The sequence below is a fragment of the Ovis aries genome, chromosome 9 (assembly GCF_016772045.2).
Source record: "Ovis aries strain OAR_USU_Benz2616 breed Rambouillet chromosome 9, ARS-UI_Ramb_v3.0, whole genome shotgun sequence".
Taxonomy (NCBI): Eukaryota; Metazoa; Chordata; class Mammalia; order Artiodactyla; family Bovidae; genus Ovis; species Ovis aries.
In genome coordinates, this window is record NC_056062.1 from 45,133,815 (window position 1) to 45,149,649 (window position 15,835).

Sequence of the window (15,835 nt, forward strand, 5' to 3'; positions counted from 1 at the left end):
AGTATACAGCCTTGACATACTCCTTTTCCTATTTGGTCCCAGTCTGTTGTTCCATGTCCAGTTCTAACTGTTGCTTCCTGACCTGCATATAGGTTTCTCAAGAGGCAGGTCAGGTGGTCTGTATTCCCATCTCTTGAAGAATTTTCCACAGTTTCTTGTGATCCACACAGTCAAAGGCTTTGGCATAGTCAATAAAGCGGAAATAGATGTTTTTCTAGAATTCTGTTGCTTTTTTGATCATCCTGCGGATGTTGGCAATTTGATCTCTGGTTCCTCTGCCTTTTCTAAAACCTGTTTGAACATCTGGAAGTTCACGGTTCACGTATTGCTAAAGCCTGGCTTGGAGAATTTTGAGCATTACTTTACTAGTGTGTGAGATGAGTGCCATTGTGTGGTAGTTGGAGCATTCTTTGGCATTGCTTTTCTTTGGGATTGGAATGAAAACTGACCTTTTCCAGTCCTGTGGCCACTGCTGAGTTTTCCAAATTTGCTGGCATATTGAGTGCAACACTTTCAGAGCATCATCTTTTAGGATTTGAAACAGCTCAACTGGGATTCTATCACCTCCACTAGCTTTGTTCGTAGTGATGCTTCCTAAGACCCACTTGACTTCACATTCCAGGATGTCTGGCTCTAGCTGAATGATCACACCATCATGATTATCTTGGTCATGAAGATCTTTTTTGTACAGTTCTTCTGTGTATTCTTGCCACCTTTTCTTAATATCTTCTGCTTCTGTTAGGTCCATACCATTTGTGTCCTTTATCGAGCCCATCTTTGCGTGAAATGTTCCCTTGGTATCTCTAATTTCTTGAAGAGATCTCTAGTCTTTCCCATTCTGTTGTTTTCCTCTATTTCTTTGCATTGATCCCTGATGAAGGCTTTCTTATCTCTCCTTAGAGAAGGCTTCTAGTAGAAGCCCTACTAGAAGTAAAAGTGAAAGTAAAGTAAAGTGAAGTCGCTCAGTTGTGTCCGACTCTTTGTGACACCATGGAATGTAGCCTACCAGGCTCTGAGGAGCCTTTTAGTCCATAGAATTTTCCAGGCAAGAGTGCTGGAGTGGGTTGCCATTTCCTTCTCCAGAGCATCTTCCCAACTCAGGGATCGAACCCAGGTCTCCCACACTGCAGGCACATGCTTTACCATCCAAGCCACCAGGGAAGCCTTCAGAGATTAATAGATTGATTAATTCTTAGTACTTCCCTGGTAGTCCAATAGCTGAAACTCCATGCTCCCAATACAGGGGGCCCAGGTTCAATCCCTGGTCAGGGAACTAGAACCCACCTGCCACAACTCAGAGTTTGTGTTCACAACTTAAAAAAATAGAAAAAAAGGTCATGCATGCCTCAACTAAAGATTCCACGTGCTGCAACTAACAGACCTGGCACAGCCACATAAATAAATATTTTTAAGAACAGATCAAGAATTCTCTAAATGCCTTTCTGTCTTTCAGTATTTAGACTATTTTCATTATATTGTGCTGTCCTTAGTCGCTCAGTCATATCCAACTCTTTGTGACCCATGGACTGTAGCCAGGCTCCTCTGTCCATGTAATTCTCCAGTCAAGAAGACTGGAATGGGTTGCTTTGCCCTCTTCCAGGGGTTCTTCCCAACCAAGGGATCGAACCCAGGTCTCCTGCATTGTAGACGAATTCTTTACCATCTGAGCCACCAGGGAAGCCCAAGAATACTGGATTAGGTAGCCTATCCATTCTCCAGGGGACCTTCCCGAGCCAGGAATCGAACCAGGGTCTCCTGCATTGCGGGGAGATTCTTTTCCAGCTGAGCTACCAGGGAAGTCCCATTTTTCAGAATATATCGTTATCAAATATGTTAATAATTTGTTAATAGATTCCTGCATTTTAGTCCAGTTCCATTCAGAGTCCTACTATGGGCTAGCACTTTGCTGAGCTTCTGACATATGATTTGAAAGCATAGTTTAAATATACCTAAGATAGATCATATTCTAATAGTGAGCTTATAAGATGTGATTTTTGATTTCACATCTTTATTCTTGAGTTTAACCTAGAAAAGTCGCTAAGTCCATTTCCTCCTCCAGAGGATCTTCCTGACCCAGGGATTGAGCCCTTGTTTCTTATGTCTCCTGCATTGACAAGTGAGTTCTTTACCACTAGCACCACCTGGGAAGCCCTTCAGTTTGGGGGATGACATACCCTGGTGGCCTAGGTGGTGAAGAATCTGCCTGCAATGGGTTTGACCTGGATTTGATCCCTGGGTTGGGAAGATCCTTTGGAGGAGGGAATGGCAACCCATTTCAGCATTCTTGCCTGGAGAATCCCCATGGACAGAGGAGCCTGATGGGCTACTGTCTGTGGGGTCACAAAGAGTCGGAGACGACTGAGTGACTAAGCGCACACACGCAACTGAAACATTGGGAGCTGGTGGCTATCGGATCTTTGCTTCTGATACTATAAACTATCTCTGTGAGATGCTTTGTTTGTGGTACAGAAGACAGATGTCAGCATCACCCTCGTGGAGTCCACATCTGCTCAGGGAGAGGGAAATAAGAAAGTTATTCATAACTATAAGGGGGAGTTGCAGAGTGCTGTAACCTAACACCTAACACCAGGAAAATTGAACTTAGACTGGCACTCAAGGAACATCTCTTGACAGTTTCACAGAACTTGAAAGTGCATAGGAGTTAAGTTTGGAAATGAAGGAAGAATATTCTAGTGACATTGAACAGTTTGTACCAGGATCTCCAGAGAGTAGACGGTGTGGGAGAGGAACTGAGTGCAAGCCAGAGGAGCAAAGGAAAGAGAGCTTGAGATAGATAACCCGGGTATGGATCAGACTTTAGATGGCCGTGTAGACCATGGTGGGCTTCCCAGTTGGTGCTAGTGGTAAAGAACCTGCTTGTCAATGTATGAGACATAAGCCAATTGAACCTGCCAATGTGGGTTCTATTCCTGGGTTGGAAAGATCCCCTGGAGGAAGGCATGGCAGCCCACTACAGTATTCTTGCCTGGAGAATCCTGTAGACAGAAAAGCCTAGTGGACTATAGTTCATATCGTCACAAAGAGTCAGAGTGGACTGAATGACTTAGCACACACGTAAACCATGGCACGTCTAGACTATGGATGAACTGCAAAGTTTTAAGTAATTGAGTGGCTATCTGAGGATGCTGTGTAAATTCCTTGAGCATCACTTTATTCTCAATGGCATAGAAGCAGAGTCCACACCAGTCTTCAGGCTGATCCTGACCCAAGGCTCAGCAGAGATTAGTAGAAACCATGGAAGTTACAGTCTGTTCTGCCGCAGGGGTACCACCACAGAGCTTTGCTGTCTAGCCTGTTCACAGACTCAGGTCTGGGTCAGCTTTCTCACAGTGTTTGGAATAATCCTTCTTCTACCCTTGACCTGACAGCTACCCTATTCTCCCAGCTTGCCTCACTTTAAATATTGTGTTCCTATCTTGGTGTCCTAGGACGCCAATTCGATTTCTCTCTCTGACTGTCAGCTGCTAGGAGCTTGTGGATTTGAGTCCTAGTAAGTGGTATTGATCACTTAAATTCATTTCTTTTACCGCTTAGCTTGCAGTCAGAGTTTCAAAGGCATCCATTGCATTTGCTGCCTCTGTGGCTTTGCTTTTCTAAGAATGTGTGGGTTTTAAAATAATGACTTAATTTCTAACAACTTATAATTTATTTCACCCATTCCAGTTGACATGATGTAATTTTCTTTTGACTTTGCTGTGGATGACAGGAGTGAAATGTTTGATTATCACAGCATGTTTAACTGCTTTCTCTTTCTTCTTTCATTTACAGTTTTCTCGTGTACTAAAGAATAGAGCCTGGCCCACCTTTAAACAGGCCAAATCTAGAATCTCCCCTCTGCACAGCAGTGACTTCTGCCCTACCAACTGCCATGTCAATGTGATGGAAGTTTCTTATCCCAAAACATCAACATCCCTGGGGAGTGCGTTTGGTGTTCAGTTGGATAGTAGGAAGCATAATTCTCACGATAAAGAAAATAAATCTGAACAAGGTAGGTTAGGTTTTTAAACTTTATCAAATTATGACAAGTAACTTAGGCAGTCATAACTATTCCCGCCTCCCTGGAATTGGATAGATTCCTGACATGTCAGCAAGTCTGAACTAAAGGATTCCTCACTCTAGTCATTTGGATAATATGCATAAGTGTTTGTAGGATGAAGTGGCCTTATGCATTTTGTATTACTTTTCCTTCAAAAAGAATGATTCTTTTTGGCTTCCTTATATGTCTGATAAGCACAGCTCATCTTGCTGTGAAATCTCTCATCTGAAATGTCCCTGTAACTGTGAGAAAAATATAGGAGGAGCAGCTGCAAGAAAAGCAGAGTACCTTCCCATACCATCAGAGTGGGCCGTGGGATTGAATTGTATCCTAATTTTGAATCTCAACTCCCTGTAAGCTTTAATTCTTGAATTAAATTTAACATTGGATTGGCATTTTATATTTTGTAAGGTTGGGCATCTAAAATGGATTGCACTGGATTGCTACTGTAAGCTAAAGGTAATAGTTGTTACTATAGAATGATTTTAACTCCTCAGGAAAACTAAGCCCTATGGTGTACATTCAACATACGATCACAACCATGGCAGCCCCTTCAGGCCTGTCTCTGGGACAGCAAGATGGACATGGTCTCCGGTATTTGTTGAAAGAAGAAGACTTAGAAACCCAGGATATCTATCAGAAACTTTTGGGCAAACTTCAGACTGCACTGAAAGAGGTGGAGATGTGTGTTTGTCAAATAGATGAGTAAGTATTTTATTTACTGACCTTTTAAATGTTCCTGATAAAATAGCTATAGAAAATGGGACTCTTGAACATCCATTATTCTTTGTAGTGTTTGAAAACATAGGAATTTTTGCTGACCGTTTAGGTCCTCTTCATTCCATCACCTTAAAAACAATGTGGTTCTTGTTCGAACAATGTAAGTCTCTAAGTGGTGTCTGACTCTTTGTGTCCCCATCAACTGCAGCATGCCAGGCCCTGTGTCCCTCACTGTCTCCCAGAGTGTGCGCAAGTTCATGTCCATTGAATCAAAACATGTCAATTCTGTTGACCTATGTTTTAAGGAAGCATTTAGTACCAGAGAATAACAGACCATCGCATGCAGGTCAAGAAGCAACAGTTAGAACTGGACATGGAACAACAGACTGGTTCCAAGTCGGTAAAGGAGGACATCAAGGCTGCATATTGTCACCCTGCTTATTTAACTTATATGCAGAGTACATCATGCAAAATGAAGGGATGGATGAAGCTCAAGCTGGAATCAAGATTACTGGGAGAAATTCAACAGCCTCAGACATGCAGACGACACCATCTTTATGGCAGAAAGTGAGGAAGAACTAAAGAGCCTCTTGATGAAGGTGAAAGAGGAGAGTGAAAAAGTTGGCTTAATAGCAAACAAAGCAACTGAAAAAGAATTAACCTCAAAAATATATAGGAAGCTCAATACCAGAAAAATAAATGACCCAATCAAAAAATGGGCCAAAGAACTAAACAGACATTACTCCAAAAAAGACATATAGATGGCTAACAAACACATGAAAAGATGCTCAACATCACTCATTATCAGAGAAATGCAAATCAAAACCACAATGAGGTACTATCTTATACTGGTCAGAATGGCTGCTCTCACAAAGTTTACAAACAATAAATGCTGGAGAGGGTGTGGAGAAAAGTGAACCCTCTTACACTGTTGGTGGGAATTTAAACTAGTACAGCCACTACGGAGAACAGTGTGGAGATTCCTTAAAAAACTGGAAATAGAACTGCCTTATGACTCAGCAATCCCACTGCTGGGCATACACACCAAGGAAACCAGAATTGAAAGAGACACATGTACCCCAATATTCACTGCAGCACTGTTTACAATATCTAGAACATGGAAGCAGCCTAGATGTCCATCAGCAGACGAATGGATAAGAAAGCTGTGGTACATATACACAATGGAATATTACTCATATTAAAAAGAATGCATTTGAATCAGTTCTAAAAAGGTGGATGAAACTGGAGCCTATTATAAGAATGAAAGTAAGTCAAAAAGAAAAACACTGAGACAGTATATTAATGCATATGTATGGAATTTAGAAAGATGGTAACGATGACCCTATATGTGAGACAACAAAAGAGACACAGATATAAAGAATCGACTTTTGGACTCTGTGGGAGAAGGTGAGGGTGGCATGATTTGAGAGAACAGCATTGAAATATGTGTATTACCATATGTGAAATAGGTCACCAGTCCAAATTCGATGCATGAAACAGGGCACTCAAAGCCAGTACACTGGGACAACCCTGAGGGATGGGATGGGGAGGGAGGCGGGAGGGGGGTTCAGGTTGGGGGACACACGTACACCCATGGCTGACTCATGTCTACGTAGGGCAAAAACCACTACAATGTTGTAATTAGCTTCCAATTAAAATAAATACATTAAAAAAAAAACTCAACATTCAGAAAACTTAAATCATGGCATCTGGTCCAATCACTTCATAGCAAATAGATGGGGAAACAATGGAAACACTGAGAGACTTTATTTTGGGGGTTAGGGTTAGGGGTTAGGGTTAGGGTTAGGTTTAACCTAGAAAAGACCCTGATGCTGGGAAAGGTTGAAGGTGGGAGGAGAAGGGGACGACTGAGGATGATATGGTTGGATGGCATCACTGACTCGATGGACATGAGTTTGAGTAAGCTCTGGGAGTTGGTGGTGGACAGGGAGGCCTGGTGTGCTACAGTCCATGGGATCGCAAAGAGTTGGCATGACTGAGCCACTGAACTGAACTTAGTACCAGAGAGGAGAATAAAATTCTTTCATACAGAAAACACTGAGTTTCAATGTGCAAATGTTCAATTGAACAATATGACTGGAAGAGTACGAACTGTGTATAGGGAATTGCTTGTATCTGTTATAGACAAGAACACAATATTTGGTGGATAGGCACTCGATAGATGTTATGGAAAAATGTAAAATATACTGAATCTTTAACATGTTAAATGAGTAAAAACAAAAGTCTGTAGCCCTAGGAATGACCAACACCTGTTTTTCTCTTCTGATTGACTTATTGGTTTACTGAGGAATTATCCAAATCTCTGTGCCAGTAATTTGGAATTTTTTTTAAAAATTAAGAACAGAGAAGAGGAAAGAGTTAAATAATATTCTTCCAAAGAGGTCAACTCTGATTCTCATTCCAGAATTTGATGGTTGGAGAACTGCCTGAACTCTATAGGAAGGTTGGCTATGTCATGGGTGTGATTATGATCGCATGTAGTCTATACAGGACATTACGAGTTCACTTCCTCGTGTACAGAATGGAGTGAATAATAACAAGTTGTTGATTTATGGTGAAAATTATAAAAATGAATACAAAGAACAGTCAGCCTAGTGCTTGACGTGCTTGCTTATCATTTAGGAGCCTGAAATTGTTGAATATATCCTAATGGGTAGAATCTGAAAACTCTATCAGGACCGTTTTCCTCTTTTTATTGTACTCTCTATGGAGTTGCAGATTTAGATTAGTATCAAATGTGTATTATTTAGTTCACATACATCTTCCCTACTTTCATGGATAATTCACATTTGACTTAAAATATTTAAAACTTACTTTAAGGCTCTGCTGTAATTAGACTAATGAAAATTTAACTGACACTTTATCTTGCTTTACACATCTTTGAAATTTAGAGATGAAAATCACCATATTAGATGCATCATATTTCTAAGATTATCTCTTAATTTATTTTAAAAAAATTTAAATTATTTATTTTTGGCTGTGCTCCATCTTCATTGCTGTGTGTGTAGGCTTTCTCTAGTTGTGGCAAGGTGAGCAGAGTTACTCTCTTATTGTGGAGCACAGGCTCTAGGGCACAGGCTCAGTTGTTTTGCCACAAGTGGAATCTTCTGAGACCAGGGATCAAACCTGTGTCCTCTGCACTGGCAGGTGGATTCTTAACCACTGGACCACCAGGGAGGTCCTAAAATTATATGTTGATAGTTGCTATTTACTGTGCTATTGCTTTCTGACATTTTTATGAATTAATTTAGAAATGAAATTCTGTTTTCCTTTGTCGAATACACTAGTTTTTAACGTCACTTTTATCACTTGGTATATTGTGATCACGACAGTTATAGACAAGTTAAACAGCTTGAGATCACCGAGAGAACAGGCTGTTATTTTTAAGCAACTATATGATATTTGGAATTGTTTTAGAATGACAGTGTGACAGAGAAGTTAATATTTTAGGATGTTATATTTTTTCTTAACAAATTGATTTTATTATTAATATATATGTTATACTCTATTTTAGAAGCCAGTCTCTTTTTTTCCCCTGAAGTATTTAGAAAGTTCGGGAGGAAGGCTTTTTATTAATGAGGCAATAGATAGTAGCATTCATGTACCTGAGATCTCAAAGGGATTTTAAGAAAGCATCTGGACCAATCCCACACTTCCAGTTAAACCAAGACTTATTACTCCTCCTTTTCAGAGGAGTTCTTTGTCAATGGTAGGATTATTGATACACCTGAGTGAACGCTGCCTTGTAGACTGGATTTCTAATGCACTGACTACCCAGCACTTCTTGGCAGTTGTCCAGACTTTGTCTGTCTTTGTTAATTTATTGACTTTTTTTTACAAGTTCAGCTAAAGTAGATACACTTTCAAGAAAATGGTTAGAGCTAAGAGGCTTCCTGTACTTGGTTTAAAATGCTTATATATTTAAAGCACTAATTTCTGAAAGAGAGTTAAGCTATTTTTATTAGCCAAACTACCTAAAATGTTTACCTGTTTTTACTTGTTATTCTGAAAGCCTTCACCAACTGTGCATATTTACTAGGAAAGTGAAGTGAAATGAGCCAGTGATATGAGCAACTTCCTTGGTCTTGTTTATGTGCACCATATAATTTAATTCTAAATATAAATATGTTTCACCATAATTCAGTGTGTAACCTAATCACTTTAAAATAATTCGGTCATCCAAGTGCCTGGAGTCCCCCATTGCGTCATTCAGAGATGCTGCAGTGGAGCTTGACAAATCATTTAAAAAGATAGTTACCAAACAATTTTCTCACCATGTAGAAATTATTCTCTGCAGAGTGAAGAAGCAGATCTCGGATGCTCTGCCAAGTTTTTAAGAGAATTAAAACCTCGAAGCATCTCACTGCTCGCCTTTCTAAAAGTCATTCATTCCTGTGAAAGGACCTGGTGCTGAGCCTGTCTAATCATGAAGTTTGGTTTTCCTGTCTGTTGGGAACATGTCTTTTGACATGACGTGTAGGCATTCCTCTAAATCCTCCTACCTTGTTCAGATCCAAAGATAGAACTAAAGACAGATTTGCTGTCTAGTAACAGGAAGTAAGGAGATGTTATGAATTTCATCAAGACTTGGTGATTCCTGTTCTATTTTGGGAAGCTAATGAAAGGTTGTTGCTGAACCATGAAAGATGCTGGAATTCTTGGCCTCCGGAAGAGAAGAATTCAATCTGGGGCCAGAGACAAGGCTTGATTGCTCAGAGCATTTGTGTAGTAAAGTTTTATTACAGTATAAAAGAGCTAGAGAAAGCTTCTGACACAGACATCAGAAAGGGGCAGAAAGATTGCCCCCCTTGCTAGTGTTAGCAATGGAGTTGTATACCTTTTAATTAGTTATTACAATGAATCAAAAGAATGTCTCAAGTTTGTGAAAATTTTACCAGACCCACTCCCACAATTTACATTTTAGGATAACAAAATTAGAATTTAACAACAGAATGATCCTCCAGACCACTCCCATAATACATTCTAAGATATCAGGATTAGTCAGAAGGTTTTCAGGAAGGAGAAACTGTCCTGCAGCCAGATACATTGTTGTTGTATAATCCCTAGTACAGAGTTTAAACTGAGTTGTGTAATTGACTAAGACTAAGGAATGTAGAGGAAAAAAAAAGTTTGTCCTTTTCTCCTGCTTGAGAATTCCAGACCCCTATCTCCACATCGAGAGCCCAGACCCCTTTCTCCTCCTTGGGGACCCTGGACTTCTTATCAGTCTGCCTAGGAATTGACTCTCTCAATAAGTACTTTTGCCCTTTAATGGGCTATTTTCCAGTTAATGACACTTAGGTACTAGACATAAGTAAAGGGAAAAATATTTCATGGAGAGTACAAATATTTAACAGGTTTTTAAAATTCAGACTTTTTGTATTCTTACAGGAAGAAAATGCACAAAGAGTATTGAGGGCTGGTGAAGATACAAAATTTGAGAACAGACTTCATTTTCCAAGTGTCTGGGGCCCTGTAGTTGAGTGATGAACAAAACACATTATTTAGGACAGTTAGCGTCTCTGGGGTCGCACAGAGTCGGACACGACTGAAGCGACTTAGCAGCAGCAGCAGTAGCAGCGACCTGGAGATTACAGATAGGAATGTCAAGGCTAGTGATTGAATTATCTTTTAGGTTTTCCCAAGCATTTTGCTGGTTAATGTAAAAAAGTAGGGACAGTTTCATAAAAGCTAATGTGTGTTAGCTCACTGGTCACAGTTATATGATTAAGTGAAGTGGAATCTGCTCAGTCGTGTCCGACTCTTTGCGATCCCATGTACAGTATAGTCCATGGAATTCTCCAGGCCAGAATACTGGAGTGAGTAATGTTTCCCTTCTTCAGGGGATCTTCCCAATCCAGGGATCAAACCTAGATCTTCTGCATTGCAGGAGGATTCTTTACCAACTAAACTATCAGGGAAGCCTGATATAGGGAAGTTATATGCTTACATAATGATTTCTTCTCACAGTCTGTCTGTGAGTTGAGTTATGAAACACTGGGCTGTATCACAGACTCCTCAAACTTAAATTTGTTTCTGAACCTCATATCTATTTTGACCTATTTAAATCTACCTTGACCCCTCCCTTATCAAGGTTGTCCCCCTTCTCAGGTAAGTATTCTCCATCCCTTCCATTTGTGAAGCCAGAGTCTAGGTATCCTCTGTGATTCATTTCTTTCCTTTTGCTTCACCTCCAGCACCTTATCAGGTTCTGTCAGTTGTACCTGAGAACCTATCTACCCCATCACCTTACCCTGGGTAACCCTCATCCCATCCCTAGTACTCAGTATAGAACTTTCCAGCTGTGTCTCTCCATCTGGTACATTCTACATTAGGCAGATGCCAGAGGAATCTGTACAGGTAGATTTTGCTGTTTGCTTAAAACCACTTAATGACACTGAAGTGCAAGTAGAAGAATAGGAAATGCGTTACTGTGGCCTGCACATCCCAACATGATTTGTCCCCACCCTCGCCCCGGAAAAAAAAAAAAAAAAAACTTATTTCCCTGAGCTCCTGTTGCATTAGCCTCTTTCTGATCCCAGAACATGATGCACCTCTGCCTGGGCAGCCCTGCTTCTAAAGCCAGCATGCCTGACCTTCCAGGCACTCAAGTGTTAGGCTGGTGGCCAGTCTGTGGAGAGATGGTGCCTTCTTGCCTCTGTGTGTGTGTGTGTGTGTGTGTGTGTGTGTGTGTATGTGCACGCACACGCTAAGTCGCTTCAGTCATGTCTGTCTTTTTTGCAGCCCCATGGACTGTAGCCTGCCAGGTTTCTCTGTCCATGGAATTTTCCAGGCCAGAATACTGGAATGGATTGCCATGCCCTCCTCCAGGGGAATCTTCCCAACCCAGAGATCAAACCTGTGTCTCTTACGTCTCCTGCCTTGGTAGGAGGATTTTTCCCACTCACATCACCTGGGAAGTCCTAGGTGCAATCTACCACATAGAAATCTCTTTATGCATCAGGAGCATTAGGTGTAGATTAACCAGAAATGATTCTCAGCTCAGGATGTTCATTCAGAATCAATGGACCTATAAGCTGTCAGAGAGCTTAACACTGTATAGGAGCAAAAGTAAAGGAAAATATATCTGTGAGCATAAATGTTGAGCTTTCAGTTCAGTTCAGTTGCTCCGTCGTGTCTGGCACTTTGTGACCCCATGAATCGCAGCATGCCAGGCCTCCCTGTCCATCACCAACTCCCGGAGTTCACTCAATCTCATGTCCATTGAGTCGGTGATGCCATCTAGCCATCTCATCCTCTGTTGTCCCTTCTCCTCCTGCCCTCAATCCCTCCCAGCATCAGAGTCTTTTCCAATGAGTCAGCTCTTCGCATGAGGTGGCCAAAGTACTGGAGTTTCAGCTTTAGCATCATTCCTTCCAAAGAAATCCCAGGGCTGATCTCCTTTAGAATGGACTGGTTGGATCTTCTTGCAGTCCAAGGGACTCTCAAGAGTCTTCTCCAACACACAGCTTTGACCTCTATTATTGCTTTTAAGAATCTAGAAATTAAAAAAAAAATACAAAACAAAACTCAGTGTCAAAAACACTGTTTTTCTATCACTGTGTTTGTTAGCCTAACAAGTGTTCCTACAGGATCAGTACAATCAAGACTACAACTGTTTAAAATGGAAAGCAAATATGTGAACATAATTTGCAGAGCTTTGAAAAAAGTGTTTATACTGAGACCCATTACTTCTCATTTAAAAGATGTTTAAATCACAGAGGACTCCTTGAAGAATGAAAACTCTGTCATCTCTTCGCTCTTGGTATTCAGGGTTCATCTGTCTGGCAGTGTGCAGTTTGGGTAATTAGAGTTAATCTAATGCTTTAACCTTTGAGGTGGAGGGAGTGAAGAGGTGTGCAATCTGTCTTACGAGACATGAAAGTATCTTTCCAAATAGAAAAAGTGTCTTTAAAATAATTCATAGCTTCACAGAGCCCTGAGCAATCTAATACAACTTCCTCATTCTCCCAAGCGTCCAAAATCTATAAAATGCCAAAATATTATTTAGATACCATCTCATGGTGAGACTATTTGAAGTTGCAGCCCCAGCTTCCTTCCTTTTTTTTTTAATTTTTAATTTTCCCTTTCCTGTTTGTAGCCATGTGATATTCTATATGGGCTTTCCAGGTGGTACAGTGGTTAAGAATCTGCTTACCAATGCAGGAGATGCAGGTTCAGTCCCCATGTCGGGAAGATCCCCTGGTGGAGGAAATGGCAACCCACTCCAGTATTCTTGCCTGGAAAATTCCATGGACAGAGGTGCCTAGTGGGCTACAGTCCATGAGGTCCCAAAGAGTGGGACACGGCTGAGTGACTCAGCATCATTGTCCACACACTATATACTATACAGCTTATTTGGTTATTGTTTGTTTCTTCCCAGTATAATTTAAGCTTCAGGAAGTCACGGAGCTTTGTTTGTTTCGTAAAATGCTGTATTCACAGCCCCAAGGACAGTGCATGGTAGATAAGTGTAATTAATTCACTAGTGAAATCACTTAATAAATATTTGCTCAGTGCACAGCATTGGGCTTGACATTATGGGATATAAATAAGAAGTGTAAGATCTTTTCATGATCTTGAACTAAAATAAATATGACATTGCTACGGAAAAATGGGTGTCAAGATAACGTGCAAATGTACTGTTGGTTAGAACAGCATGTCACTGGTATTTGGCAAAAGAAAAGATGATTGCTGGCTGCAGAAACCATGTCTGGGTCCTTTGTTCAGTTATGGTTTAATTTGTTTTGCAAATTTTACAGCACATCGTTTGATAGCAAGGACTAATGCCATTATTGTGTCATTTTGAGTTAGACAGTTTGCTGAACATTCGAGTTTAGCCTGGCGGAATCAGTTATGTTGTTATTTCTTTGCTGAGCCGTGTCCGACTCTTTGCGACCCCTTAGACCGCAGCCCACCAGGCTCCTCCGTCCATGGGATTCTCCAGACAAGAATGCTGGAGTGGGTTGCCTTTTCCTTCTCCAGGTGATCTTCCCAACCCAGGGATCAAACCTGAATCTCCTTCATTGCCAGGCAGATTCTTTACTGCTGAGCCACAACTCAGAGTCCAAATCTAATTTAATGCCAATTCAGAGTCTGATAGTGTGTTTCAGATTGAAAATTCCAGTGGAAGAGCTTTTCCTTTGGGCAGATTCACAACTGTTTGATGATGAGTGGATTGTGGATGCCCTTGGGGCAGCAGCCCCTGCTGCTTCCTGTCCTCATCTTATATGTGACTGTATTTAGCATCTTTGGGTCACAATGGCAGGACTTCTGTTTACACGAGCATGAGAAGGGTTTGCCCACAAGACATTCTCTCTACCAAACAGAGAAAGCCTGGAGGAAACCCAAAGCAGAGGGAGAGATGTAGATGGGTTTTTATTGTCTGAAGGTAAGTCAGTGAGGAGATTTTGCCCATGTAGTGTTTGTTTTAATATTTGGCTAGCACTTTAAAGTTTCCCAGGTATCTTTCCATGGTGATGACAGTGGCTGGGGAGCGAGGTGTGCCCATGGTGAACCAGCACTGTGTTATGTGCATTTCATTCTCACAGCAACCCTGTGGGACACTCTTCTCACTATCCATGTTTCATAGATGTCAAGGAGAACTATCCTGTTTTGCTAGGATAACACAGCTAATCCATGGCAGAACCTAGATTTGAATACAGCGTTCCTGTCTAAGTAGTGTGCTGTTTCTCTTACTCTGAGAGGAACTTGGCATGACAGGCTTTAAATGCAGTGGCGGTGTAGCTGCTGAGTCATATCCGACTCTTGCGTCCCCATGGACTGCAGCCCCACCAGGGTCCTCTGGCCATGGGATTTCCCAGGCAAGAATACTGGAGTGGCTTGCCATGCCCTCCTCCAGGGGATTTTCCCGACCCAGGGATGGAACCCAGGTCTCCTGCATTGTGGGTGGATTCTTTACCAATTGAGCCACTGGGGAAGCCCTATGATATGCAATAGGATATTAATTTCAGGGGAAATCTAGGAGAAGTATTCTAGAAATGTCTGTAAGCCTATTGTATTTAATGAGCAAGGTGGTTATTTGTAGCCCCGTGTGAAAATGTACACTTATCCTTTCTTTTTTAAATCCCATTGCAGCCTTCTGTCTTCGATAACATATTCTCCTAAATTAGAACGTAAGGCATCCGAGTCCATAGTCCCAACAGACAGTGACAATGAGAAGGGAGAGAGAAACAGCAAACGTGTCTGTTTTAACATGGCTGGAGAAGAGCAGGAAGACTCGGGTCATGACACCATCAGCAACAGAGACTCTTACAGGTAACTGCCTTCATTCCTGAAACTCCTCTCATCAGCCAAATTGAAGGTGATTCTGTGTTTTCCACAAAGGTCTTGAAAAAACTTTTCGACTGTTGCTTGTATTTATTGTGGTTCAGTTGCCAAGTCATGTCTGACTCTTCATAACCCCAGGGACTGAGGCATGCCAGGCTTCCATGTCCCTCATCATCTCCATTTGCCCAACTTCAGACAAGACCAGGTATGTTCAGGGTGATATGGCCGTACACTGGAGTTTGCCCAACTTCATGGCCATTGAATCAGTGATACCATTCAACCATCTCATTCTCTGTCACCCCCTTCTCTTCCTGCCCTCAGTCTTTCCCAGCATCAGGATCTTTACCATTGAGTCAGTTCTTCGCATCAAGGTGGCCAAAGTACTGGAGCTTCCAGCTTCAGCCTCAGTCCTTCCAGTGAATATTCAGGGTTGATTTCCTTTAAGAATGACCGGTTTCATCTCCTTGCCTTCCAGGGGACTTCCCATAAAATAACTGCAGCTCTTAACCAACCTCAGACAGAGCACTGTGAGACATCACAGTCTTTCAAATTCTTCCCTTTTATAATCTGTGTAAATTTTGAAAAACCATTTTTTTCTCCAGCTGAGTGGGCCTAATTTAGGAGATTTGTTATTCTCTTATGGATTGTGTAACATGATGGAAAATAAGCAAATTGTGCATGTGTTAACAGTTTGGGGGAAATATCTGTTTCTGATATCTGTTCCTGGTGGCTCAGTGGTAAAGAATC

At 41.4% G+C, this 15,835-nt stretch overlaps 1 protein-coding gene across 1 annotated transcript in view; it reads left to right on the forward strand.

Annotated features, from left to right (window-relative positions):
• PREX2 (phosphatidylinositol-3,4,5-trisphosphate dependent Rac exchange factor 2) overlaps positions 1 to 15,835 on the forward strand; it is a 300,507-nt gene that overhangs the window by 168,337 nt on the left and 116,335 nt on the right. The window contains exons 24-26 of the mRNA XM_027973014.3: positions 3,790 to 4,009; positions 4,555 to 4,762; positions 14,897 to 15,076. Coding sequence (XP_027828815.2) covers positions 3,790 to 4,009; positions 4,555 to 4,762; positions 14,897 to 15,076 — 608 coding nt within the window. The remainder of the gene's footprint in view (positions 1 to 3,789; positions 4,010 to 4,554; positions 4,763 to 14,896; positions 15,077 to 15,835) is intronic.